The 25,057-nt window shown below is 39.3% G+C and overlaps 2 protein-coding genes and 2 long non-coding RNA genes across 11 annotated transcripts; 1 reads left to right on the forward strand and 3 right to left on the reverse strand.

Annotated features, from left to right (window-relative positions):
• Positions 1 to 1,249: 1,249 nt before the first annotated feature.
• On the reverse strand, positions 1,250 to 11,791 carry LOC135162325 (uncharacterized). Of its 6 annotated transcripts, none has more exons than XM_064120666.1 (4): positions 10,801 to 11,791; positions 4,104 to 4,453; positions 3,145 to 3,405; positions 1,250 to 2,810 (listed from the first exon to the last, which is right to left on the reverse strand). In XM_064120666.1, the coding sequence occupies exons 3-4, from the start codon at positions 3,403 to 3,405 to the stop codon at positions 2,466 to 2,468; spliced, it is 606 nt and encodes a 201-aa protein (XP_063976736.1). In that variant the 5' UTR covers positions 4,104 to 4,453; positions 10,801 to 11,791; the 3' UTR covers positions 1,250 to 2,465. The 6 variants fall into 6 exon arrangements, with proteins under 6 accessions (XP_063976736.1, XP_063976739.1, XP_063976735.1 ...); XM_064120669.1 differs by lacking the exon at positions 10,801 to 11,791 and adding an exon at positions 5,481 to 5,622 and having other exon boundaries at positions 4,150 to 4,453; XM_064120665.1 differs by lacking the exon at positions 10,801 to 11,791 and adding an exon at positions 5,481 to 5,622.
• Positions 4,829 to 7,429, forward strand: LOC135162337 (uncharacterized). Of its 3 annotated transcripts, none has more exons than XR_010298938.1 (5): positions 4,829 to 5,029; positions 5,162 to 5,897; positions 5,965 to 6,107; positions 6,478 to 6,717; positions 6,848 to 7,429. It is a non-coding gene; the product is annotated as an uncharacterized LOC135162337 (long non-coding RNA). The 3 variants fall into 3 exon arrangements; XR_010298937.1 differs by having other exon boundaries at positions 5,162 to 5,308; positions 5,417 to 6,107; positions 6,848 to 7,428; XR_010298936.1 differs by having other exon boundaries at positions 5,162 to 6,107; positions 6,848 to 7,428.
• A 6,181-nt stretch (positions 11,792 to 17,972) lies between the features above and the next one.
• Positions 17,973 to 20,999, reverse strand: LOC135162338 (uncharacterized). Its single transcript, XR_010298939.1, has 4 exons — positions 20,198 to 20,999; positions 19,681 to 20,074; positions 19,321 to 19,478; positions 17,973 to 18,152 (listed from the first exon to the last, which is right to left on the reverse strand). It is a non-coding gene; the product is annotated as an uncharacterized LOC135162338 (long non-coding RNA).
• A 668-nt stretch (positions 21,000 to 21,667) lies between these two features.
• Positions 21,668 to 24,673, reverse strand: L(3)72dn (lethal (3) 72Dn). Its single transcript, XM_064120591.1, has 4 exons — positions 24,437 to 24,673; positions 22,624 to 24,181; positions 22,013 to 22,306; positions 21,668 to 21,835 (listed from the first exon to the last, which is right to left on the reverse strand). The coding sequence occupies exons 1-4, from the start codon at positions 24,538 to 24,540 to the stop codon at positions 21,716 to 21,718; spliced, it is 2,076 nt and encodes a 691-aa protein (XP_063976661.1). The 5' UTR covers positions 24,541 to 24,673; the 3' UTR covers positions 21,668 to 21,715.
• Positions 24,674 to 25,057: the final 384 nt, after the last annotated feature.

Here is a 25,057-nt window from a genome sequence, read left to right on the forward strand (position 1 = left end):
GTTCTGAAGATGATTATTTTTGTTTGCATTTAATTCCTTCAAAGCCATGAGATACCGTCAACTGAATCAGTAATAAATCAATTCATGCAAAAGATGTTACATTCGAAATGCAAATCAATTCATGCAAAAGATGTTACATTCGATATATTTTGGGTACGATCGATACACCAGGACAACTATTTCATCATTTTTTAAATTGTAATTTCCTAGACACCAGAATTCGTAAGATCACTAGAACGTAATCAACTGATTCTGATTCACAGAGACACGTCCCCTCACCCCAGTATTTTTAATAATTTCGTTGCGAAATTGTGAGAACAGAAACGGAGATTAATTCAAAAGAGAAATATCTAAAAATCAATATGCGAGGATCAAGAGATTGTTTCGAAGACGTTAAAAAACTCATTTATGCACAAAAAAATGACGCAGAAGATCGCAATGTTTTTCCGTCAACTTATTAACCCTCCGACTCGCAATGGCATGCCAACAATCTCTCCGGATGAACGTTCGGCGTCCAGGGGAATGAGTAAAAAGTGCGCGAACAGTACTAAAACCCTAAACCCAGACGTGTCTAAATATATTAGTAATTAGCAATTTGCGATGCAAGAGGTAACACTTTGCAGTCAAATCTGAGCGTTTTTCAATTTCCCACGGAAGACAACTTCAACACGTGACAGGAGACACGCTTGCGCATTGATCAATTGGTCTCCTATTGTTAATCTGTTGAAGAACTATTTATTGGATAATTTGCCTGATCAAATTTCGTTTGATTTGCGAGCCGGAGGGTAATGAGGCTTATTAAAAATTCGAAAAGACTGTTGGAACACTTGAGATTGCAAAAGGTTACTCTCTAAAACCACTGATACACTTCCTCACTATTGACGAAAGAAAAATTACTTTCATAGTCCTGAAAATTCCCGGCAAAGACGACTTTGTTTATTTCATTAAAATTGAGTTCATTCATATATAATTATCTGATTATTTTCAATCGCACATGCCCGGTAAATGTTTCTATCAGAATGCGCACTGTTCCGTCCTTAAATTACCAATTTTAGGTAATTCCTGACGTTGCTTGTGATTATTTTTGCTTATCTTCAACTCTTCTGTATTCATTATCCTGTCGCAGAAGTGAAACGATGTCAGATAAAAATAATGTGACAAATAAACTCAAAATTCTTTCTAAAATATTGCTTGTATATCGAACAAACTGTTGCGAACACCAATAGCATTTAAAACTGTACACATTACATATTCTTCAGGAATAAATTTGCATATATTTCCACATCATTTTATCATGTAAATTCATTGCATTACATGGTGCAGTTCATTACTTATATTTATTTATTTATGGTATTTTTAATTGTAATCATTACACCAAATATTGAACTACCTATCCTAATATTTACAATTTTCATTGCCTTGGCACTCCATTGATTTCCTCCTCTGTGCTCGCCCTGTATTCCCTGTATGGATTGGTACAGATACGTACGTTGAAAAAATCGATAAAAAAAACATCACTCACATTATATTTCGCTTTAATAATTTTCAATGAATCCCACGAATCCGTGAATGCTCCTGTTTCACCAATTCATTTCTTCAAGATGAATCTTTATTTAGTCATTGTTTAATTTATTCCTCAAATAATATATAATAGCAAATGTGTTTAGATTGTAATATTGCTAATAAATAATTTACTAAGTCTTTTGTCTTCTTCTAAAACATTTTTTTGTTAAAACAAAGATTCTGATCCATAATCTTTCATAACATTTCATCCAAAGTACAACAAAAAGAAGCGTCCACTTTCACAGAAAGTTTTTCAGTCCTCAGTACAATCATTCAGTTCCCATAATGTGATTCTCCTGTGTTGTCCTATTCTTCGTATTGTGTTTTACGTTTCAAGCAATGTCAGCCTTAAGAATCTCCTCTATTCCCCCAATGAGTGACTTATTCTGTCCTTTGTATTGTTTCTAACATTAATTAGGCACAATTGAAAATGAATACTGAAGCAAAGTGATAGAGAACAAGAGATGAATTGAAAAATATGCGATTGGACGATAATCCAGTGAAATTAGAATGAAAATCTGGAAAAAGCGTTTTTATAGATAAGCAAAATTCCTATAGAAAAAATTTTGTGTCAACATTATTAACTTCACTACCAATTCCAAGTATACTAATTTCAGTGTAAAATCATTGACAAACTCATGTAACATCGATTTCTACTCCTGTTTTTGTTCTGTTCTTACCACTTCACTACTGAATAGTAAAATAGAGTTAATTCGGTATTGAGGAATATTGCGCGTACGAGAAGGAAAAAGAGGAACGATGATGGTCGAACCTCGATGGTCCTCATCGGTCCCATATTCCGTTTTTAATTAAAAACGATTTGTTATCTGTGTCCATTAGAGTTCGAACAGTACACCATATTGTCCAAATTAATAGAAACGATGAGACTGAAACAAACGTCATCAGACGTGTTCCTGATTGTCTTGATGACTATTTGTTTCATCTGCTTCGCAGGGCACTATTGTTAGGCTGGAGAGATTATTTAGATTACCACTGGAGTCTGAGTAACTTGACAATGTTGGCCTTCTCGTTGGAGGTACTCCTACAGTGGGTGTTGAACTGCTGCTATTGTTTGTTGGAAATTTTCGGAATACCCTTAAGAGTGAGCTGCCAGCACTGTGACAACGTACTATTCTGTCGGGGGCGTCTAGAAGCCCTGATTGACTTCTATAGGGTGGTGGACTCTCGCTATCAAATATCGTTCTATTTGGTGGAGGTCGGACACATTTCTGATAAATCTCGCTTTCCTATAAAAAATAAATAACAATAATAATGAATAAACAAAATGAAAAATGAGAAAAATGAAGTTATAAAGTAGTTGAAGTTGGATTTACTTCGTGAATTACTGGAGGTAATTTCAACAAAATTTGGACCTACGTGGTTTAAACCCTACAGCTTCACATGGCTTCAATGCTTCAAATGCACGATAAACTGCATCAGTTCATGCAATTTGTCATAATTTTATAATTTTTGTCTGCTACAGACGCATAGGACCCACAGGAATTTTTACTCCTCATTATTTAATTGCTACAAACGGCATAAAGTGCCCTCAATTACTTAAAAAAATTATAAATTAATCACCTGATCGGGATCACGAAGATGTAATCCGGTCTGTGTACCATAAGGTCTCTCTTCTCCATCAGGAAGTTGCAGTCTAGGCGGTAAATCAAGAGCAAGATCATGTCTAACGCTGCCGGCTCGGATAGCTCGGTCCCTCGCCACAGCTACCATGGCATCTTGGTGCATGCTATCAACCCCAGATGGTTTTCCATTCAATCCACCACCAAGACCACCCCGATGACCTCCACTGCCTACCTCCATACCTGCGCTCACTGTCAGCATCTAAAGACATTCAATATTATCATCAGTCACTCTTGCAAACGCAAATATGTAAATTTGGTAATTGCCCTGAGCAGCTGCTACGTTTTCCCTTCCTACAATAATCATGTCCCTTCAAAGTCTCCTCTACACCGAAGGGCCAACACTCTTCTTAGCCCTTTTCATATTTAGAAGCACATCGTTAATTATTTGGAGAAATCATCTAGGTACAAATCCTTCTTCTTACGATTATCGTAAATCCCTGATAGGGCTGTGACACCATTCGTCTGATCAGCAGAAATTTATATATGAATTGGCCAGCACTAGGACACGCAGCATGTTACACGCAGAGCTCGCGTATCACACGCAAACTCAGGGTAGGTAATACTATGCCATCCACGGGTTCACGTAGATGTCTGTCACGCGTGCAAAAAAATGTCAGATGTTGACATGGGTACAAAAGTATCGGCGTGTGCCACGCAGGAGAGTGACGCGACCTGGGTGTGCCCGCCAGGAGTGTAAAGGATCTGTGTATGCTACGCAGAAGTGCAGAATGCCTACCATGCAGCGTGCTCTAGAGCTAGCCAACCCTTACACTAAACTCTTGGGTGTTGCTTCTACGTGTGCAACATGACCCAGCTGGCAGTGCTGCACAGCAGACATTTTATTTGGCACATTCTCCCTCAACATTTACCCCCATCCTTCTAAATTCCTCCCCGCACCTTAACCCGAAGAGGAGGCCTATCGACGACATCACCGAAGACACACCTCTCCAAGGAATCCGGCCGAATCCAACCTGTTGATACGTCAGGACGAGAATTGGTGGTAGATCGTGATGCGGTAACAGGATCCGGCAATATTGGACAAGTGCTTCGACCAACATTTTTTCCATCTATCTAAATTTATTCACATCTATTCCATCCATAGATTTTTTTTATATTGTGTTTAGTCCTCTAAATGGAAGAATATAAATCCACGGTAGTAATTGGATTTTGGCTCTCTAGGAATTGGTATCACTGATTTGCTCGATAAGCCAATCAAATTGGACATCGGCCACCTGAATCCTGCCAGACTGAAATTACACCAAATGTTAGAAGTCTCCTAATAATTGTTTAAAAAAATTGCATGTATACGTTCAACATAAATATCCTTAACGGAAAACTACTGGAAAAATTGTTACGAACGCCTAAAACCTACACTGCAGTAATTTGCGTAATCCTATGGAACAAATAAAAATACTTACATGCAGGGCCGACTTTATTCTTTAAATTTCAAGTCCAATGTTTATCTCAGGGCTTAATGTTTTTTAAATCAATTTTTGAAAACGATTTGCTATGAAACGACGTGAATGATCAGCTGTTCGCGTATGCTAGGACGCCCGTTGCGCGCGCCGCTCGTATGGAAATGCACGGTATGCACAGAAGATTTAAATGCATTGTCCAATACACGTACTTTCAGCAGTCATATCTCGATAACAATGAACGCGATACGCGTTGCAAAGCTGAGGTCTTGGAAAAAAATTAATTGTTGTAATAAAAACTACACTAGACATAATCGATTATCAGATACGTGATTGGTGACCTCGAAAAAATAACACCAAGTGATAAAACTTAATGGACCGTATATTGGACACATAACACGTCCCAAGGTATATTTCATATTCCTGTCTAATCAGTATTTGTGGAAGGGATTGTAATTAGAAAAAATTATTATTTTGAGATTACGATTAATGACCATTTAACCATTTACGTCTATTAAAATTTTGTTTAATCCTCCCCAGGCAGAGCAATTTGACAGGGCATTTGACAGGTCAACCTGTCGTTCAAAAATGATAAAAATCAAGAATTAGGCCCTGACTTAGCATTTAATAAAGGTATTTTTATCAAACTGGATCAGAGAATTAATAGAGTGTCGATGTTAGACGATGGTAAGATGTTTTAAATTAGTTTTTCATCAATTAAGAATATTTATGTTGAACTTGTCTGTGCATATTCTTGATTACTGGAATTTCCTCAACATTGTGGCCTGATCCCAGACGGTCAGGACTAATTCAGGTGGTTCAAATCATGAACGAGAGTTCAGAGGCACTAGCTACTCACCCATAATATTGTCATTCGTGACTCCTGTACAATTATTAAAATTAACCTCAAACAGTGATTGACTTCCTGATAATATTCTTTCACGGGAAGAAGAGTGCAACAGAAGTTCAATATGACAAACGGCTTTTTCGTCACCAGAATAGATTCAAATGGCACAAATGCACATCCTCGAGTATCACAACGGCTGACATCGGAGAAAATAGTGGAGGCGGCAGAGTAAGTGTCAACAACAATGACGAGGCGTCCACAGATACTCCCCACCCCAATCACAACTTCACTTACCAATTGACACGATGTCAGTGAACAAACTCCAAGCACAGGTCTGTGTCATAAATCCGAGGAATCAACTACAATTTCTAGGAGGTTGAGCAAGTAATTATATTGATAGCCAGGACGCACGTACGCCCTCGCCAGAAGGTAGACAAGAAGAGGATTCATTCAAATGCACCAGCTGAGCACAACACCAAGTCTGATATGATTCCAGAGACAGTTGAACAACAAATCCGGAGAAGGTCATTAAATACTTGAAATGTAGGATGTGGATGAAGAAAGAGCTGTCAATCCTGTGATCTGAAAAATGTCTGGCCCACCCCTCCATCGAAACGGTGGTTTGCTACATTGTTCTTGGTAAGGGTATGTTTGAACTGCGTAGGGATGTCATCGTCTAATGGGTTTGTCACTATTGTTATCAGACAATGCTCTTATTTAATAATTTTTTGGATTAGCAAAATCAATTATTCCATGTTCTAAAGGAGCGTGAGTTTCAAGAACTTTGTCTGCTGATTTTTGCAAATTCTTATAGCAACACGTGTTAAATGACCACGTTCTTGAAAAATCATATGAATACTAACGATACTCCACAGCAATTAAACAATAAGTGGAGGAAAAAAAATTGACTGCATATTTTTCTACCCTCCCAGCCAGCAGAAACATCTCTAATTACCCGAACATCGCGGTACATCTTTCATATCAATATTATTTGAATGGCTTCTTCTAGGGTACATCGAATGTAAAGAAGTCGTGCATTGATCACGTGAAAAGAGAAACAAATAATTATGCTGAATTGCCGGGACCGATATAATCACATATCTCGGTTCGCCGAGGCTCCACGGCCTCATTCTAATGATAAGCCAACAAATGGCCAGAGGGATGTAGCGCTTATTCTTCAGGCGATTGGTGATAAGGGGCCATGAGATTACTTCGTTCACGTTTCCTTATCGACACACATACATTAATGGTTGTGAAGTCAATATATTCCAGCATTTATTTTCGAAACAAATATAGATCGTTTTCATGTTTTCCATGTTTATAAATTCCTCGTAACAAACTCAGAACAAAAATAGTGCACTAATACATGACATTTTCAGATACCAGTGGCTGTTCCACGCAGTTATAACTTCAGTGCCAATAGGGTCTAGCGGCTGTCTGAAGTTTCCAATCGTTCACGAACTTTCAAAGCCTTGATGCATATTTTTCTGAGCTTATATAACACATAAATATTGGAAACAGATCATAAAATAATTTTCGAATAATTCTAAAATCAGTTGTATCCACTGTAATTGTACAAAAATCAAACTTCTGTATCCTGGAAGTCAGAAAATCTAGCAAAAACTCCGTTGAAGTCTTTCCGTTTCCCAGAGATAAGGTTACCAAGAGCTAGATAATGGCATCGAGAGTCTAGACAGTTAATTATATGAGCTGCGTCCTTTAAACGTCTCGCATGCAGTTACACGAGCGGTGTAGATAACTCATACGTACATATCGATTTTTTCCCGTTGTACTTATGTCATAGTATGTAAATGTATGCCCCATAGTATCATTTGTTGGTGAGAAAATAAAATTAAAGGGTCATTGTAGTCACAATGGTTATTAAATGATTCAGGCCCGCCGGCTGAGGGGGGAGGGTCGGGTCTGAACTCTTAATGCCATTCATTAACTATCAACAAATGGTGTTAATAGTAAAAAACCCTCGTTAATAGCGATACAATGTGATATTCTCTACCCATGTGAATTTGGAGTCGAAATTTGAGGAGCCTTTTTTTTTATTGGCATTAATTGTACTCTGAATACCTGAATGTACCACACTTATTTTCATTTGCACCCCGCACCCTTAAACGCAGACAAAGGGAAAAATCGTGTGGCCTGGGAAACAAAGGTACACAAAAATATTTCATGGGCAAACCATCCGCATGGCTAGTAATAGTATCTACTATTCGTTAATTTTATTTAAGAACTCCTTTAATAGTTTCCCCTTTGCCCTTCTAAAATCTCAAATGTTTAGGGGATGAGAGGAAAAGGTACCAGTGAAGTCTAGCACGTTAGTACTCGTTTGTACCAAAGATAATCAATTATTCGCGATGGTCACCACAACGATGTTCTTTCATTTAAGCTCATTTCATTTCCATCATCCGCCAAACCATCATTATGGACTATGGATATGAGTTGGTGAGGTCTTGATGTAAGTACAAAGGTTTAATCTTCTGTACTTCTATTCCCATCATAGTACAAAGAGAATAACTCGGTGTGCATGTGAATAAGTCCAAATACAAACGTTTGGGAGCTTTCAGAATAGTCGTGGACTATTTCCAACAATAGTACAACCCTCGCCCCGAATTTCACTGATGCTCAGTGAAGTCTAGATGTTGGTACAATCGTCTGATCTTCCGTCCTTTTATTACCATCGTAGTACAAACGCAACAACTTACTGTCCGTGAGAATGAAATGAAGTACAAATGGTGGAGAACTTAGTGCAATCGTTAAAAAAAATTCAGCATCAACTCGTACACATTTGAAACTATTTTGGATCCATTGCCAGCTGAATTTTGAAAAATTTCTAGGAAAATTCCGGAAAAAATTTGTGACAAGTTTTTGGTCAATTTAAAATTGCGAAATTTTTTAATGAATCACACAGAGACGGAGGTTAATGAGAATTTGCTCATCTGGCACTTGAGTTATTTGTTAATATGAAATATCATTCATACATTTTTTAACTTGTCACTTTGCTCAACATGACTGCTCCAAAATACCAACCTTCGATAGATGCTTATCCCGACACGTGTTTAATAGTGGAGTTCAGCACAGGCGGCGGCGCTCGCCCCGTATGTTCTAGAGCATATAAGTTCATACATACGGCCAACAATCGCTCCAACAGGTCAACTCACAACTAGCTCAAATTTCTTCTAGGGACATACAGAAGCGCGGATGTCTGTACGAAGACTTTACGAAGTACATATGCACACGGAAAGAAATTTTAGGTAAAAAGTAGACTTCGTGGTGGGGGGGGGGGGCGAAACGAGGGACGAAGGTCTGTTTTATCACATAAATTAGCCTTCCAAGTTCAACTTTTCCAACAAAATTTGATCTACAAAGTGGTTGATTGACATTGTCCCCTCTAGAGGTCAAATTGTCATCCAAAATTTCTGTACGTGTAGCCTATGATACTGATGTTACGGAGGACGACAATGAAATGATCTTATTGGAACCAAAAAGAAGAAGATGATAACAAATAATTTTCATTGGCCCAAACCAGCATTAATTTGGATTTGGAACCCCTGTGTAGGTCTTCCTGACATCGCCTACGCACTGGCGATTTTATAATGGGGTACAGTATTGAAGGGGTAGTTCATCGAAAGGGAAAGACAGTGGACACCAGTTTTCAACGCAGCCCAATTTACCCTACATTCCCTGCGTTTAGGGATGTGAAGAAGAAACGAAAGTAAATGCGCTACTTTATTATACATTTGTTGGGATGTCTACCTTAAAATTTCATTTTTAAACGATTTGATGTACACAAGGTGCTTGTTTTAGGCACGACCTTGAACTTTATACATTCCGTGCACAAGAATAACCACTTTCTCCCCACTAGAGTTCTGAACAATGAACTCGACAGGTAACACAAAAATAGGATTTGTTGCGTATGCGTACGATGAAGGGGTTCTTTACGCACTTGTACGACAAATCAATTTTTTTCTCATATTGTCTTCGAGATCGATAAGATGACGTGGGCCGTAAAGGCTTCCGATCATTCGATGAATCGCTTCACCCTGAGGTATACTACATCGGGTCATACACAATTTTATCCACAAGTGTGGAATAGTACGAATCAGTAGTTGAAATTGCAGATGTTTACTACCAGTTTTACGGTATTACGGGCATTGCATGAAGTTTCGAATGCAGGAAAACCTGATAAACCCTGACAACCCTGATGCTGGAAACATTGAGTGTTCTTTTGTTCATCTCTATCCATGACACTTCAAAAACAATTCCGAATTCATTGAATGACAGATTAAAAAAGATTGTCTGGATGTTCTTCTGATCGAGTTCGAAGATGACGGCGACAATCCTAATCGGTCTTTTGATTTATTAAAAATTTTCAACACCTTTGCACTTTTGGTGAAATGAAATGTCGAGAAGAAACGGATAGTAATGAGAATGATGATGATACCATTGCATTAGGTTGGTAAACCGATGAATCTGGTCGAGAAGTAATCGTATTCAGTTAAAAACCAATTAGAAAGTAATTGTCCAAGTGATAATTATTTAAACCATCTCATTTGTTAAATCTCCCTCCGCCGAATGTGAAAAAATGATTTCTCGTTATGTGGTCATCTGAAAAATGAAGTGATAAAAATTGTTCAAATGTTGATGATAGCTGTCTAACGTGTCAAACAACAAATGCTTTAAATTCTTGAATCGAGCACAGGAATAGAGCACTGTGGAGGTCACATAAAATGATGTTAAAAAACGACAATTTTTGTGACAATTAACACAATGAATTCCAATGTTAACTACAACTGACCATAGTATATCGCTGTTACAGTACTAACAGCTGAATTATTCCATTACCCCGGCCTGAATTTTTTCATTTGCCCCAAGTCCAACATTTTTACGATTCTCTAAACCTATCAGAGCGTGCAAAGCCATCGCATTTAGTATAAACATACACATTTAGCTACTAATATCACTGTCAAGTAAATGGTATCACAGAATAGGCATGGAATACGTCTTTATTGATATCACGATAAATAACTCATAGAAAGACCCGAGGAGATACTCAAAGATTTAAAACTTCATATTGATCCACGCTAGACAGAAAGTTGACCCAGACACCGAGTATGTGCTGCAGTGAAAGCCATGTGGCTCACATTCTGGGCCAGACAGAGGAAACATGGAAAAACCACATTAAGAATTTTATTTCCAACGCACTCAATACCAACCTCATCGCCTCTTATTTCAATTTTTCCCACAACTGTATATCGAGCATGAAAATTTGATTCGTTCGTTATCTCAATGGGAACAAAAAATGAAAAACTATACCTACCACGAGAGCCATATCGCAGCAACTTGATGTTTGTAAGTGTAGGATCCTCGTGCCCAATTCGAGTAATTTCCTTCTCAATTGCTTGATGGAGACGCCGAGCGTCTGCATGCAATGACGCCGGAGCTTCATTTGAACGGCGACGACGCCAGGATGATGAAGCGTGGTATTTAATTATCATAAAATCATCATCATACACTCACAGCACTTTGTAAATAATGTATATGCCAGAGCATTCCGAGCAGTTGATTATTATCCTGATTGAGATGATTAAACTGGGGAGTGAAATGGAAGGGTTTTTCAAGGGCCTCTACGATATCAGCTGTCAAGCTAACAGCATCGCATCACTCATCCTTAATTCACTACACCATTAACAGAGCATAAAACCATGTCTCAATTTATCTTAAAAAAAATTCCTTGTTTTTGTCAACTTGTCACCCGATGTTTTCGTCGTACTTTCGTCACTCCTGTGACCCAACTCCGTCCAACCCACTTTACAATGGAGGAAATCAATGAATTCAACACCCTCGCTGCTACACACTATCCATTTTTCTTCATCACTTAATCATCTATTCACTCAACAATTGTGTTATTCTCTGCAAATTCACCAACCAACCGTACCACAAAATACGTCCATAACCATGTTTCGCAGACGACCACCATTCCCCGTATATCAACACTCCAGCAGACCAAGTGAATACAATCGATTCGAGGCTGCAATAAAGACCTCGACACTCTTTCCAATCGATCATATATTGAAATCGAGGTACATGAACAAATTGTAACAAAAGGGAAAAAAAAAAACGTAAGAGTTCGGTCGTTCGTCAAGTCTAGCGGTAGACTGAATTCGTTCGGTGGCTGTGGGGCTGCAGCACTGTCGTCCACGTTCTACTCCCTTCTCTCCGTACTTCCCTTCACCACACTTTTCCCCCTGCTTGTCTGGACGATCTGAACAACCGTGTTATGGCCGCAATGAACAGGGAGAGACGCACGAGTCATACAGCGTTCTTCCTCCCCATCACGTCCCTCCCTATCACTCGACCCTCCTTGTCCTCGAACGACCCCCGCCGCCCACGGCCGACGGATTCTTCCCCTACCAACTTACACCGGCTGCGCCAGACACCCGACGCATGTGTCGGTGTGCCTCAAGCTTATCTGTATAAGCGTACTTCACTCTTCTCTTTTTTTTTTCGCCTTTTAGTCGCCTCGCCATCCCCCCCACCCCTCCCCTCAATCGTGATACGTCTCTTGCGATCCGCTTGGTGCCCTTCGGTTTTTAGCAAAGAGAGAGAGAGAGAGCGAGCGACGAGACCGATCACGAGGGGGGAGTGAGGGAGAGAGATAGAGTGATGAGGGGAGGGAAACGTAAAATATACAGTCACATCGAACTCGTTGTGCACGTGTGCGCACGAGCCAGCCGGTCGCTACAATTTGACGCGACATGACTTTAACGTATGTATGAGAGATCCTGATTATGGTGAACGAGGGATTGTTAATATGAGGGGATTGACGATGAGGTTATGGCGAAAATTGTCTGAGTCGTCTTCTGGTCAAGGTAATCGTCGAGAGAAGAGAGTTGCGAGATGACGGTAGGTTTTGGAATGTGATGGATCAGTAAAAATGACAGCCAGAGTGTTTACCGAAGTGGCAATTCACGATTGGATTATCCGAGTAGCTGGAATAGACTTTGGATAGGTATGATATCAGGGTCTGGGAGACAGTGTCTGGAGTGCGCAGGGAATGCTGATATTATCCACACTTTTTGCGATGGTAGGAGGTTAATAGAAAAACTGGTTAGTTGATTAAAGGTCTGTTTACATGCCAGACTAATTGCTGATCGTATTTGGGTATAAAATGATTACAATATCTGATGTTATGCACGGAGAGAAGCTTTTTATAAAAAATGTTTTATCGTGACGTATAAGTGTGTATGCATCATCGTTACCTCATGTCTATCCCAAAACTCAGTAATAATTGATATATGATTACTAATTTTTAGATTTTTTCTTAGAAGTTGAACTATGTTTATGTCAAAGTATTATTTTGTCCAAGATGGGAGTTTAATATCTTGCGAGTTCTCAGACAAGATTTAATTCATTAATGCATTTAAAATGTAAACGATTTTAGGAATAATTATTGATAAACCTTCAGCCTAAGATTAGACAAAGTTTTATTGCAGTTATTTCAAATAGACAAATATCCATAAATCTGAATCATACTATCTCTGACTTCTTGCCTGAAACAAATTTAACTGGCAGAATTATGCATTTTTTTCACAGTGCAGAGGGGAGATGGAGTAAGGTATTGATTCGGCGAGTAATGGGTCACATCTTCAATTCACTCCTAACCAAGATATCAACGACAGTGATAAGTAAAATGAGTGAATACAGTTCATCCTATAAATTTTCTTTCCATAAAATTTCACTGTTATCTCCTAGAGTTCATGCTAGAGTTCATGTTATAGCTTTCAGGGGTCAACATTTGAGGTAAAATGGGTTAAAATATCACACCAAACTACTTGGATTAGTAGTAGGAGCTCCTAACTAGTTTTTACCACAATCTAATGGACTGCAAAGTCTCAAAAATTGAGTGAACCGGGAATGAGAGAGACATTATTTTTATTCTTCGCAATTGTTATTCAACTGACGTTTTTCTTTCCATTGTAACATTAATTTATTCCTAAATATTTGCACGAACCAATTTCGCAACAAATTAATGAATGTCTGGGTCATTGTAGTGAGACATAACTGGATATTTCACAACCAGATTTGCATTGGTCTTGATTCTGCATTAGTCAACGTTTTTTTTCAAACAATACATGAATATTGCAGACAATTGAACCTCCTGCAAGGTGCCCACAATGCACAGCAGATGCGCTCCAATAGCTGGACGCACTATTTACAAGCTTAATCGCCAGTAAAAAAGAGGTCTTCGCTTATTTGGTTGACCTTCCTTTGGCCAAGGTCGCGACTCATCGAACGACCGCGCAATCGTTTCGACGCGAAAGAGACCATGTCAGACGAGACTGGTTCGATGATGCCCAAACGCTGCAATTGTCACATTCTTCGTCGGATAGCCCTGGAGATTGATTTTTTGGGAGTGGCAAATCCACTAGAGTGTTTTAAATATTTAGATATACTCGTGTACCTACATATTTAAAAGGATTCCAATAATAATGACGAATCAACAATTTTACTAAATTTTTTAACACGAGGACGGCTTTCAATCTCGAGGCTTTTAAGTTGTAATTTTACAGCGGATTCTTACTTCCTGAACAACATTTTTTGTTCTGAACTGATTGATCTATTTTCAACTACTTCTGCGATTTTATTGTTTGAACATCTAAAGTGCTCCGAATAAATAGAAACATCGATTTCAGTTGCCAAATTTTCTGGTACCAGGGTTACCAGATCCATATTACCGAAGGCAATAAAAGAATCTGATTGTTGTTCTCGAAGTAACGAAAATTGAATTTCATTTTCTCAATTTATGGAAATAATCAATACCTATGCACCTCATAACCGGTCCAACTTTCATGACTCCTGGTGCGTTTTCTTATGCTAGTCCTAGCCCTTAAGGGATACGAGACGAAGCATGCACTGTCATGACAAATATCATGATTATGATTTCAAATTTTATAAAATCCTGACTTCAAAGTAGCCACCTAAGTTGATCATAGGAAGATGTATTCAAATTCAATAACAATCGATATCTCACAAATTTGTTACGCTTATTTTTCATTAAGTCCCCTTTCTCAGAGGGGTAGCGTGACCAAATTGACTTTCCTAATTGCCGCCAGCATAATTTCATAATTTGACATAATTGCACGTCGGAATTTCGACTTCACCGAAATCAAAAAATTATGGTGTCTGTAAGTAGAAAAATCAATTTGGTCACCTGATCCCTCGGGTAGACTCCCTTCAATCAGCGGTCATCCGCAGTAGAAAATTTCAATTCAAAATTTCTTTAATTCTGTTATCTTCAATTTCGATGGTTACAATTACAGTGCGCGTTCTGTTTCATATGATAAAAGTGATCCTTGGTGGATGAATTATGCATTGATTGCAGTTCTAACAACAAGCTCTCTTATTTTTATTGCGAATTGCTCTTCCTCCGTTCTCCTCAAGTAACAAAAAAAAAAACCAGAAGTTTCTAAAAAATATTCACTCGTTACACGTTCTCATGTCCTGTTTTCTATAGTATCTCCACAATATGGTAGGTCCGACAACACAAGAAGGAGGTATCAGTGTCGTTCACTTGCTTTCATGCTTTTACAACATAGCCACAGTACTGTGCATGTGGATACTTGGGGGCTGAGGGGGCCTGAGGGGGACTACAATGTGAGGCGCTATGGCGCAGTGTACGTATACGCGCCGTCTAGACGGGAGGTTGTCGGGGCCATGTAAGATGAGGGGGTGGAGTGGAGCAAGGAGAGCTGAGAAGATGGGTATGAACGGGAGAAAGACGGAGATAGGGAGACAGCAAGAGAGAAAGGATAAACTCATGGTGTTTAGGTAGAAGGAAACACCAAAGGTGGTAGGGATGGGGCAACGGTGAAAATGGTGATCGAGACGACACGAGTGGAAGAGCCAAGGGGGGCCAATTCGAGGCAGTTTCGAGACACTGGGAGATTGGCGACGGAGAGGAGGAGGAGGGCTGTGTGATAACCGGCTATCATATCTCAGGGACGAGTCTCCCTAATTCTTTCTCTGTCTCCTCCGCCCTTTTTTGTATTTCCTCATCACAATGCATTGCAGAACCGCACAACCTTGCAGTACTCCTTGTTTTTTCCCCTTGTTTTTGATTCAAGTTTGGGGATATTGAGTGGTATTTATTCATTGGGCGTATCTTCCATACCATTGATGTATTAAATATTGTTGTTCGATGGAGAGTACATCACAGCTAAAAATTGTTGAATCGTCTAGCTCCTGGACCTCTAGTTTTGTTTCCTAGACATGACAACGCAAAAACTTCTTCAAAATGGGTCTGAAAGTTATTTCTCGGATCCAAACTTTTTTTTTAATAAAATATTTTCCAATCCGTGGAGAACCGAATAAAAGTCTGCGATAAATCATTTTGTGATGGTTCACCTCGTCGACTGCCCTTACCCGTAGACTTGGATATCCCCGACATGAGCTTCTGGGGCGCGTCGGGTGGTCACTGATCAGTCCAAACAATCCCTCCGGACCATCAGCCGAGTGTGGAAGGCCCATTCCATACGACGTGTCGTGTTTACATGTAGTTCGAGCAATCTTTTCTCTGAGGACCTCTACACAATTATCGATAATAGAGAGCCACCGAAAATAATGAACAACTGAAAGAGTGAGAGCTATGGTGAACGGAGACCTGATCCTTCCGCTGGCCCTCAGGCTCATCGGGTTTAAGGCCATTGATTGACGCTTTCCTCACGGCCTTCCCATCGAGGTCGCCCAACTCGACTCTTCTGGACAGTTTTGTAGTTATGATGAGTGGCAGAGAAGACAATGTATACAGACCAGTGAAACAGCTCAGAATCCCCTGCTTCTCTCTTAGGTTATATGGGACTGACGGAGATGTGTTTCCTCCAAGACGAGATGGAATATCCCACGATGAGGAGCTTATCCCTCTTCATTCGGTCTGCCTTCGTGTGTCCTGACTCCAGGGAGAGACCTGGGTGTCCTTCTACCTCGTGGCGTAGTCTCGTCGCCCTGTCAGGTTCTCGCCCCACCATAGCAAAGACTGCTGGCCTCCTCCAACTAATCAAATTCTCATTTCGAGTAGGCGGGACATTAAAAAATTGCACTGGGGGTGCCCTATATTCCCCACGTGGGGCAATAACACCTAACATATCATGTTCCTTGAGAAATTCAAATATCCATATTTATATACCGATCTTGCTAATTAGAGCAAATCATAAAACGGTGTCACTTTACCCAGTCCACCTCTAGTTGTATCAGCATATTTACTTTACTGTCTGATGCCTTGTGTCATCAAATTGTTTATATACGTTCATGACATAGTGAAAATGCACTGACATATGATTACGCTAAAAAAAAAAATCAACAGTGACTGATCAAGTGCGCATATGGTATAGCGCATTGAACGGCCGAGAAGGGGGCGGCGAGAGGGGAATAATAGGAGATACGTACTCATGACGTTGCGTCTAGACGCCCCCTCCACCGAGATTGCTCACGTTATATGTTGATTAAATATATGTACCTACACGATATACATTTGTACATGTGCCCAGACTGTGATTTTTTTTTTTTGGCTGCACGAAAAAAATTGTATATTGGACTGTAATTGATACAGTCAGTGTATTTTATTCTACTTCTAGGGGGCTACAAAAACAATCGTAAAGTATGACGTCATCGCTTGCATATCACTGAAGTATGAAAAGGAGGTGCAGTTATGGAAAAATATTTCTTCGTGCTGAATGTTAATTGTTAAAATACATGTATGTTTGTATTGACATCGCAGTTACGCATGTATATACCTTTCTCATAGTTGGAAACTAAATTTTGACTTTTTTCGCTGGTTTTTTATTCTTCTCATGTGATAACAGAATAAGTTATGATGATTGGGGGCACATGTAATGCAAAAATGTTGAGGGCAGATATTTCTGAGAAAGTTTGTCTATTGGGGTCATAATTTATTGCGATGAGTTGGGAACATTTCTATTATATTTAAATTGAATGCGATCGAACATTTGGTTTATAAATAAATAGGTCCATTGATACGGAATCCCTCCAATTGTTACAGTTACACTGTCCAATCTCATCTTCTCGATGGGCAGAGGACAGAATATTCTTTGACTTGGTCAGATCGTAAGAAAAGGAGAGGTTAAAGGATTTCGGATGAATGCATTGAAAGGGTGACCAGAGCGACGGGGTAGTCCAGGGTGGTGGAAAAATGGCGGTGGGGGTGAGGGGGTCGCAGTCTTCTAAGTCAATGATGTGGCAGTTGGCGCAGGCGGCGACAGCCTCCCTCCCCCCGGCCCCTGAAGGGGAAGGGAAAGAGGAGCTGAGAATGGTAAGAGCTAGGGGTTGCTCTCCCTGTCTAGACTGACGCTCTCCTCCCCCTTGTACCTCCTGGGACAGAGCCCGTTCCTTTCTCCCCCTTCTTTAGACAAAGCGCAACGCAAACTCTGTTAGTGTGAACCGAAAACCAGGAGGAAAAATCTGGAAAATAAATGGAAATAATTGAAGATAATGGGAAAGAAATCATTGCAGGAATGGACCATACCTATGAGTCCCGAAGAAACTGGCCCTTCCGGCCTTGTTTTATAAGGGAATTAAGGGTGTTGGGGGCAAAAAGGGAGGGGGTTCATCGACCCTCCGACAGCCAGACAGGCGGACGCGAACCAGACGCATCACCTTCGGTATCAGAATACGCATTATTATTCTGACATTGGCTTTTATCTTCAACCAGTAAAATTAAAAAATGCACTAATATCTCATAAGAGAACTGAGGAGATAATGATGAAATTGAGTGTCTTTTTTAAAACGGTATTTTGCAGATTCAGCGATAGCCATCTGACGATTCTTGAATGATCAACACTTTTATGCCAAGGTCCGCAAATTTTTTATAGTAATAAAAATGTGATTGTGAACATGTCTAAGATATTTATGTTCCATCAACGTAGAACTACTCTATTGCACGAAGACGTACATAAATATTTACATGTTTTTTCATTTATTTATATTCTGAAAGTACGGAAAATATTCCGATATTTGAAGGACTATTTTTGATATCCCTTTTTCGCGTTAAAATTTTAATTGTAGACGGAGAGAGAAGTCGGTGAAAAATTACTGTGCTGGGTACTAGAATCGAGGTGCAACCTGCTAGAATACTGGAATGTGCTTTACTCACACATAAAAATTCCTAGCAATGCAGTAAATTTTGTAATTAATGATACGCAGCTTCGTAAAATTTACTGAACCGAACTATAAAATTTGAAGGGTCATCATTTTTAATTGAGAATAAATAACAATTCCTAGAAATATTTTAAAAATTCCTATCTAGGTCAGTTTATCTTACTGAACCTTTCTTCAACTTTTACTGGATCACACAGTAATTTTCCGATAACTCATTGTGATTGGTTAAGGATGAGCGCCTAATATAGCCGATTATTGGCCGATATAGAAGTTATTCTAAGGTGATTTTACTAGGCGACATAGTAATTTGTCTCTGGCCTATAATTTCCGCGGATATTGTAAAACAGCACAGTAATTTTTACGGTAATCACGCTATAAATATTCTCAGATTTTTCTCTCTGTGTAAAGAGATAAGCATTACAAGGATAAAACGCTGACAGGAACCGAGCAGCAGAAGCAGACAGGGTAATTAGAAAAATCAGTTGACTTCAGAGGTCAACCGTGAACGCAAGCAGGCTAATCGCAAGAGTCCAACGATCATGACAGTTGACCGGAAGAAACAGGCAGAACCCGTTACTTGAGAGATTACTACGGTCAAACTGTGTTAAATCGAGGGAAATAATCATGAGATTCTATTGAGTGATGCCCGTCATGGTTACATAGCTACCTTTTTCAGTTTGATGGTGGTAATTACTCTGTTCACACTGTGACACATCGAATATTGGCCTGTTCACACACTTTCCCACTGGAAGAGAGATAAATTCCAATTACGAAGGCAAATTGCCCCTGAAGCACATTGTCAGTGCCCTGTTCAATCAAAAAACCCTGAAATTCAATTTTAATTTAATTAGTTGACAATATGTAATTACTTGAGTACATACTGATGATCTCTAACTATGTAACTGTACATAGTCACACCGTAAGTGAAGTTCGTGACTGCATGTTAAATGGAGAGAAAATTCATTGAAAATTACCGTACCATCTGGAAATGATGATTTTTTAATCGTTTGCAATAATTAAAAATTACCCCACTGTTTGGTCAAATGCATCAACTGCTAGACAATGTTTCTCAAACTGACAAGTAACTGCACTGCGTGTGGTAAAAGGCGAACCCTCCAAAAGCTCCTCTTTTTTTCAAAATTGTAGAGCTATAACAAATCCAGGAATTTGGATGTTAACTTGACTATGCGAATGTGGGCGACTTGAGAGGAGCCTCAGGAAGCTCAACGGGTTTTCCGGTGAAGGCTGAACATCCCCATGGACATCACAACCACGATAAACCACGAATCAGGATATTTAAGGTAGTTCGTGACTTCAGAGATTCCCACCACCGCAACTAGTGTAGAAAGTCAACCGGAGATGTGGTCGAAACTCTGCTTCACTTCATAACCAACGGGAAATTATTTCGATACCGAGAAGACCTGAGAAAAGGACCAAAACTCCAATTCAGATCCGGTCTAAGCAGATATGAAAACATTACGGATGAAATCAGTAACAATGATACTCCGAAGGGATAAAGAGATAATAAAGCTTGAAAAGCTCACCAGACATTTAGCAGATTGCCAATAATATTAAATGCTTGTGACAATCCAAAGATAAAGTTTGCGAAGAATAACTAAGAGTCATCCCCGAGAGTGATCACATGGTCAAATTAACTTTTCTTATTACAGCCAAAATAATTTTTTTATTTTGGTGAAACCCAAATTTCACCCTCTGGGCACCATAACTGCATTTTCAACTAAACATTGGGGAAAATTCAGTTATTGACAATCAGCTCTTCAATGGTGATACCGTAAAAGCGGGAAATTCAAATGCCCAAACTTGTAGTGATCATATACGACGCGTCATATAGCTGTTGCCTGGTCTAGACTGCACCCTTGTCACGATGGGGACGACCAATAAGGGTTGGAGGTGAGTGGGTGGATGGGTGGATGAACGGTTCGGTCGGTCGGGCGCGTCGGCCAGACGGGATAGAAAGAGAAGGTGCCTCATCATCGAGACGGGAGGAGGGGATGTTGGCTAGACACCGCTCAGACGATCCAGGGGGCCAGACATGCCAGAGTAATTTCTATGCACTGACGTCCTATTACTTACTTTTCAACTGAACAGTAGGAAGGGTTTATTGTTGTTGATATTTAGGAAATTATCAAGGCAAGAGACTAAAAATTGGATACTATGAGTATAACGAGTGTTTAAAACCTGCTACTGGCACTTTTTTTTCAATTTTCCCCTTTTATATTAGATTAAAAAGTAGCTTGGTATTGAACCAACGGGAATATTATCCTTAACAACGAGAAAGGTTTTTACGTTCGACTCATTGTTGTCGGCGACTCTTATTCGATAATATCGAATGAGAAAAGACGTGCAGAGAGATCAGGAAGGCAGGGATGGAGGTGAGGAGACTAGGAAGTCAGAGAAGATTGTGCCTATCAGACTGCAGGAGAAATCCAAGATACATTTCCCTTCGGATGATATTCGGTAAAGTAGAGAAGACAACGTTATGCAGTGAAAATATAATCGAATATTCGAAGCGTTTTTTTCACAAACAAAGTAATTTCATATCTGAAAACGTTTATCGGACCTCGATCTAAATATTTTGCAGAAAAGAACTTTCATGTCTGGAGAAACACGCCCAGAAAGAATGGAACGAGCGATTTGGTCACCTCGCCAAGGAAAATTTCCAAAAAGTAAAAATATCCAATTTTTTCGTAAGAATTAAACTGCTCCATCTTCTTTACTATTAACTATTTCAGATTTTTTCGGATAAATGCAAGATTTTCGGAGTCCCTGAAAAATTACTTGAAGATAAAACCTCATCAAAAAATGTAAATAATGAGAAGGTGATAACTTCTAAGCCATCAACCTCCATACCTAAAACCAGTTCTGCCATGGTTGGTTGGCGATCATCTTCATCTGACTGCAACTTGGAAATACTAGGAAAATTGTACAGTTCTCCGCGTTTCACAATAGACCCACCAGCGTTGCCCGGAGAGTTCAAAATGACAGAACAAACGTTAATATTTTTAGGATGATTTAAAAATAATATTTAAACAATGGAACATTCATGAACAACCGAAAGAACTTTGTTTCAACGCTGCTGGTAATTTCTCGGTCAGCGAAATGGGATTCACTTCTACTGCAACTAGCTCTCCATTTTTCAGCCATTCCAGGTGTACAAGATGCTGTAAAAATAATAAATAAAATATATTGGAACTAGAAATATGAAATCGACATGGGATATCGACGGAAAAAAATCTCGAATCTATTAGTAAAGAAAATCGATTAATTTCAATGATCTTTCCAAAATTTAAAAAGAATGCGTCGATAAAAGGTCACCTTTGAGAAATTTGTATAATTACCTTATATTTTTTAATTACTTGAAAGTCATATTGCCCTTGTGAACTCGACATCGAATTACTATCTTCCTCATGACTCTCAGTTTTTGCAAGTTTGATACCTTCATCTGTGAATCGATCCTTCTGAATAACGTAAACAGTGGTATCATCGTGCAAAATAATAGCATTTTGGTCATTAGGATTAAATATGATGTTGATAATGGGGAAGGTTCGCGTCAGCCAGTGACTGGGTACGCGAGTCTGCAAATTATTTGAGAATTCTGTGTACTGACGTCTGAATAAATTGTACTCCACAATCTGTAACAGAAATCACAATTTCTTATGATTGAAATAGTACTATACTGTACTACCCACCACATGAGATAAAATAAAGAAGTCGTGTTCACGTGCTGAACTACCACGCCAACCGAAGCACGGCCTAAGGGCTTTCTATTTTACTTTCCATAGTGACAACATAATTTTTCGTCACGAAGCCACAAATACAGATGGCAGCCGCCACGTCGAAAAAATAATAAACTAATGACTTCCATTTAAAATCATCACTTGCTATTTATAGATTAAAAACCTCGAGAATTCTTGTTTAAATAATGCGAAGTCTTATTCGAAAGCTCTACCTTATGATCAGCATAAACAATAACCAAGTTGTTGGTCTCCTGTTGCACAGCCACGGCCGTTGCAGGACATCGATAACTCGGTAGTGGCCAGCACTTAGGCTCTTCTGCATCGCACTCCTCCACCAGATACGCTACCACCCTACCCTCACGATCTCCACAGATCAAGTACTCATTATCTTGCGAAAAACAAATAACTCCAATATTTTTTAGTTTTTGTTTCGCACTATTGAATGAGCACTTCAGCTCAAATCTTTTGTGCTCAACCTTGAAGATATTTATCTGATTGAATCCATTCTCATTATTAACAGTCACGAAGAGTTTATTATTCGGACTAAACAACATCATCTGTATCCTCTCAATGCCGAAATTAATCTCGCTCTTGGTCAGCATTGCATTACCTTCAACAATATCAAAATTAAATACTCTAACGTAGTTCTCCGTTGAGTAAATAATCATCTTTGAATCCTTCGTAATTGCATACGCAATAATGGCCTCATTTTTTTTCGTCTTGAGCTCCAATAATTTGATAGGTTCTTCCTCTAAAGGATAAATCGTGCCATTTTTCTCCTTTGCGTGTCCATTTCTCATCGAAGAGTTGATACTATTCGCTGTCCCGAGTCTCCATAACTCCAGATAATTAGAATATCGAAGTAATATGCATCGTGATTTCGGACAAATAGTGACGCAGGGATTTGCGAGCAGTGGAGGATACTTTACTAGACTTTTGGGTGGATAACTGGACTGCGCTAAATATCCATCAACACCAGCAGAGAATAATTTACCATTTGTTTCGACTAAAGCTCTGACATCATGAGTATGGAGCCTCCTTTCGATTCCTTTGACCCATTGATATCTTCCAGAGGATTTCAAAAGAACTTTTGAGAAACTTCTGATGACTGGATCAATTCCAGCACTATAAATTATATTGGAGTCTTCGGACACTGCTAATGAGAGGATATCAGCTGTGTGGGACTCATGGCTCTCAATTAATGTTCCTACTGAGGGATCCCAAACCAATAAAACTCCTCTTGAATCGCCAGAGATTACGTGGTTGTCACTCGTTACTCCTAAACACCAAACAATGGTCTCCTTCTTGTTCTGCTTTCTTCCCGTCGTCATTTTGTGAATTGCGTGACCTGAGTTGGCATTCCAGACACGGACAGTGTCATTTGAACCCGTAAATATCATATCACCTGTATTGTCCCATTTCAAGCATAAAATTCTGCCCTTTTGCTTGTCAAAAATCTTTTCGTAAACGAGGTTGTCTTGAGTTATTGTGAAGGTGTTAACGTAACCATCTTCTGTACCAACGGCAATACGAGTGTGGAGAGGATTTACGTCGAGACACCAGGCTGCTCCTCCGGTGATGGACTGAGAATACTTGGGTTTTAAACTGATTAGATCGTACTCGATTATGAAGCCACGGAGGCCTGTAGAAAGAAGACGATATGGGCCTATCCAGAGGAGGGCCTCGATCGAGTCTCGTGGGTCCCCAGGGATTACTTGCTCCAGGAAGGGAGTGTGGGAGACATTCCATAACTCGATTGAATTGTCATTTCTGAAAGGAAATTTTCAACAATAATGTAGGGTTTTACGAATATAAGATACGAGAACATTTTTTCAAGCTCAGAGAAGTATATAATGTGTATTTTTTGTGAGTTTTTATATTGTGAGGGCAAGACTTGATAATTTTGATGTGCTAAAGAAATACATTTGATTGGAAGCTGTATTACTGTAAATAGATAATAATATAGATTATAAATAAAACATTGCTGGAGAAATCGTTTTATCGCTCCAATAATACTGAACTAACCTTGAAAGTGCCAATTTTTTTGTTGTTTTCTCATAAGAAAGACACGTTATAGACCTGGGTGCCAAATTATAAAATTTGACGTGATGAATTTTACAGGTAGACATAATCACAACGTTGTTTATCTCTTTAAGTCATTGAAAAGTCGATGATTAAACCTCTAGAACACGTTTTGCCTTTCAAACTTTTCAAAATAATCAACCACATGTGTTTTACTTTCCAAACCATTCACAATCAGCGACGGACAATTTCCTTTGGTTGATGCTTATGGAGCGCCTTCTACCGCCAACTTTCGTAGGGCTGGCGTATAAACTACGATGGTGAACGTCTTTGTCGGTAAGGCATTACTACGGAAAACGTGGCTAACTGGACTAAAGGTTTTTTTTTGCGAAAAACGTAAAAATGGATTTTAGAATATTCAGGAAGCCTTAGAAAATTCGCAAATCCCCTCATGCATTGGCTGCCATGTACCCCATGGTCATTCCTTACCGACAAGCACATCCACTATCGTAGTTCATACGCCACCGCTACGAAATTTAGTGGTTGAATCCACTCCAGAAGCATCAACAATCTCAGATGAGTAGCCATTGTTACTAGAATAAGCGGAAAATTTAATTTTGAGGT

The sequence above is a fragment of the Diachasmimorpha longicaudata genome, chromosome 5, assembly GCF_034640455.1.
Source record: "Diachasmimorpha longicaudata isolate KC_UGA_2023 chromosome 5, iyDiaLong2, whole genome shotgun sequence".
Classification (NCBI taxonomy): Eukaryota; Metazoa; Arthropoda; class Insecta; order Hymenoptera; family Braconidae; genus Diachasmimorpha; species Diachasmimorpha longicaudata.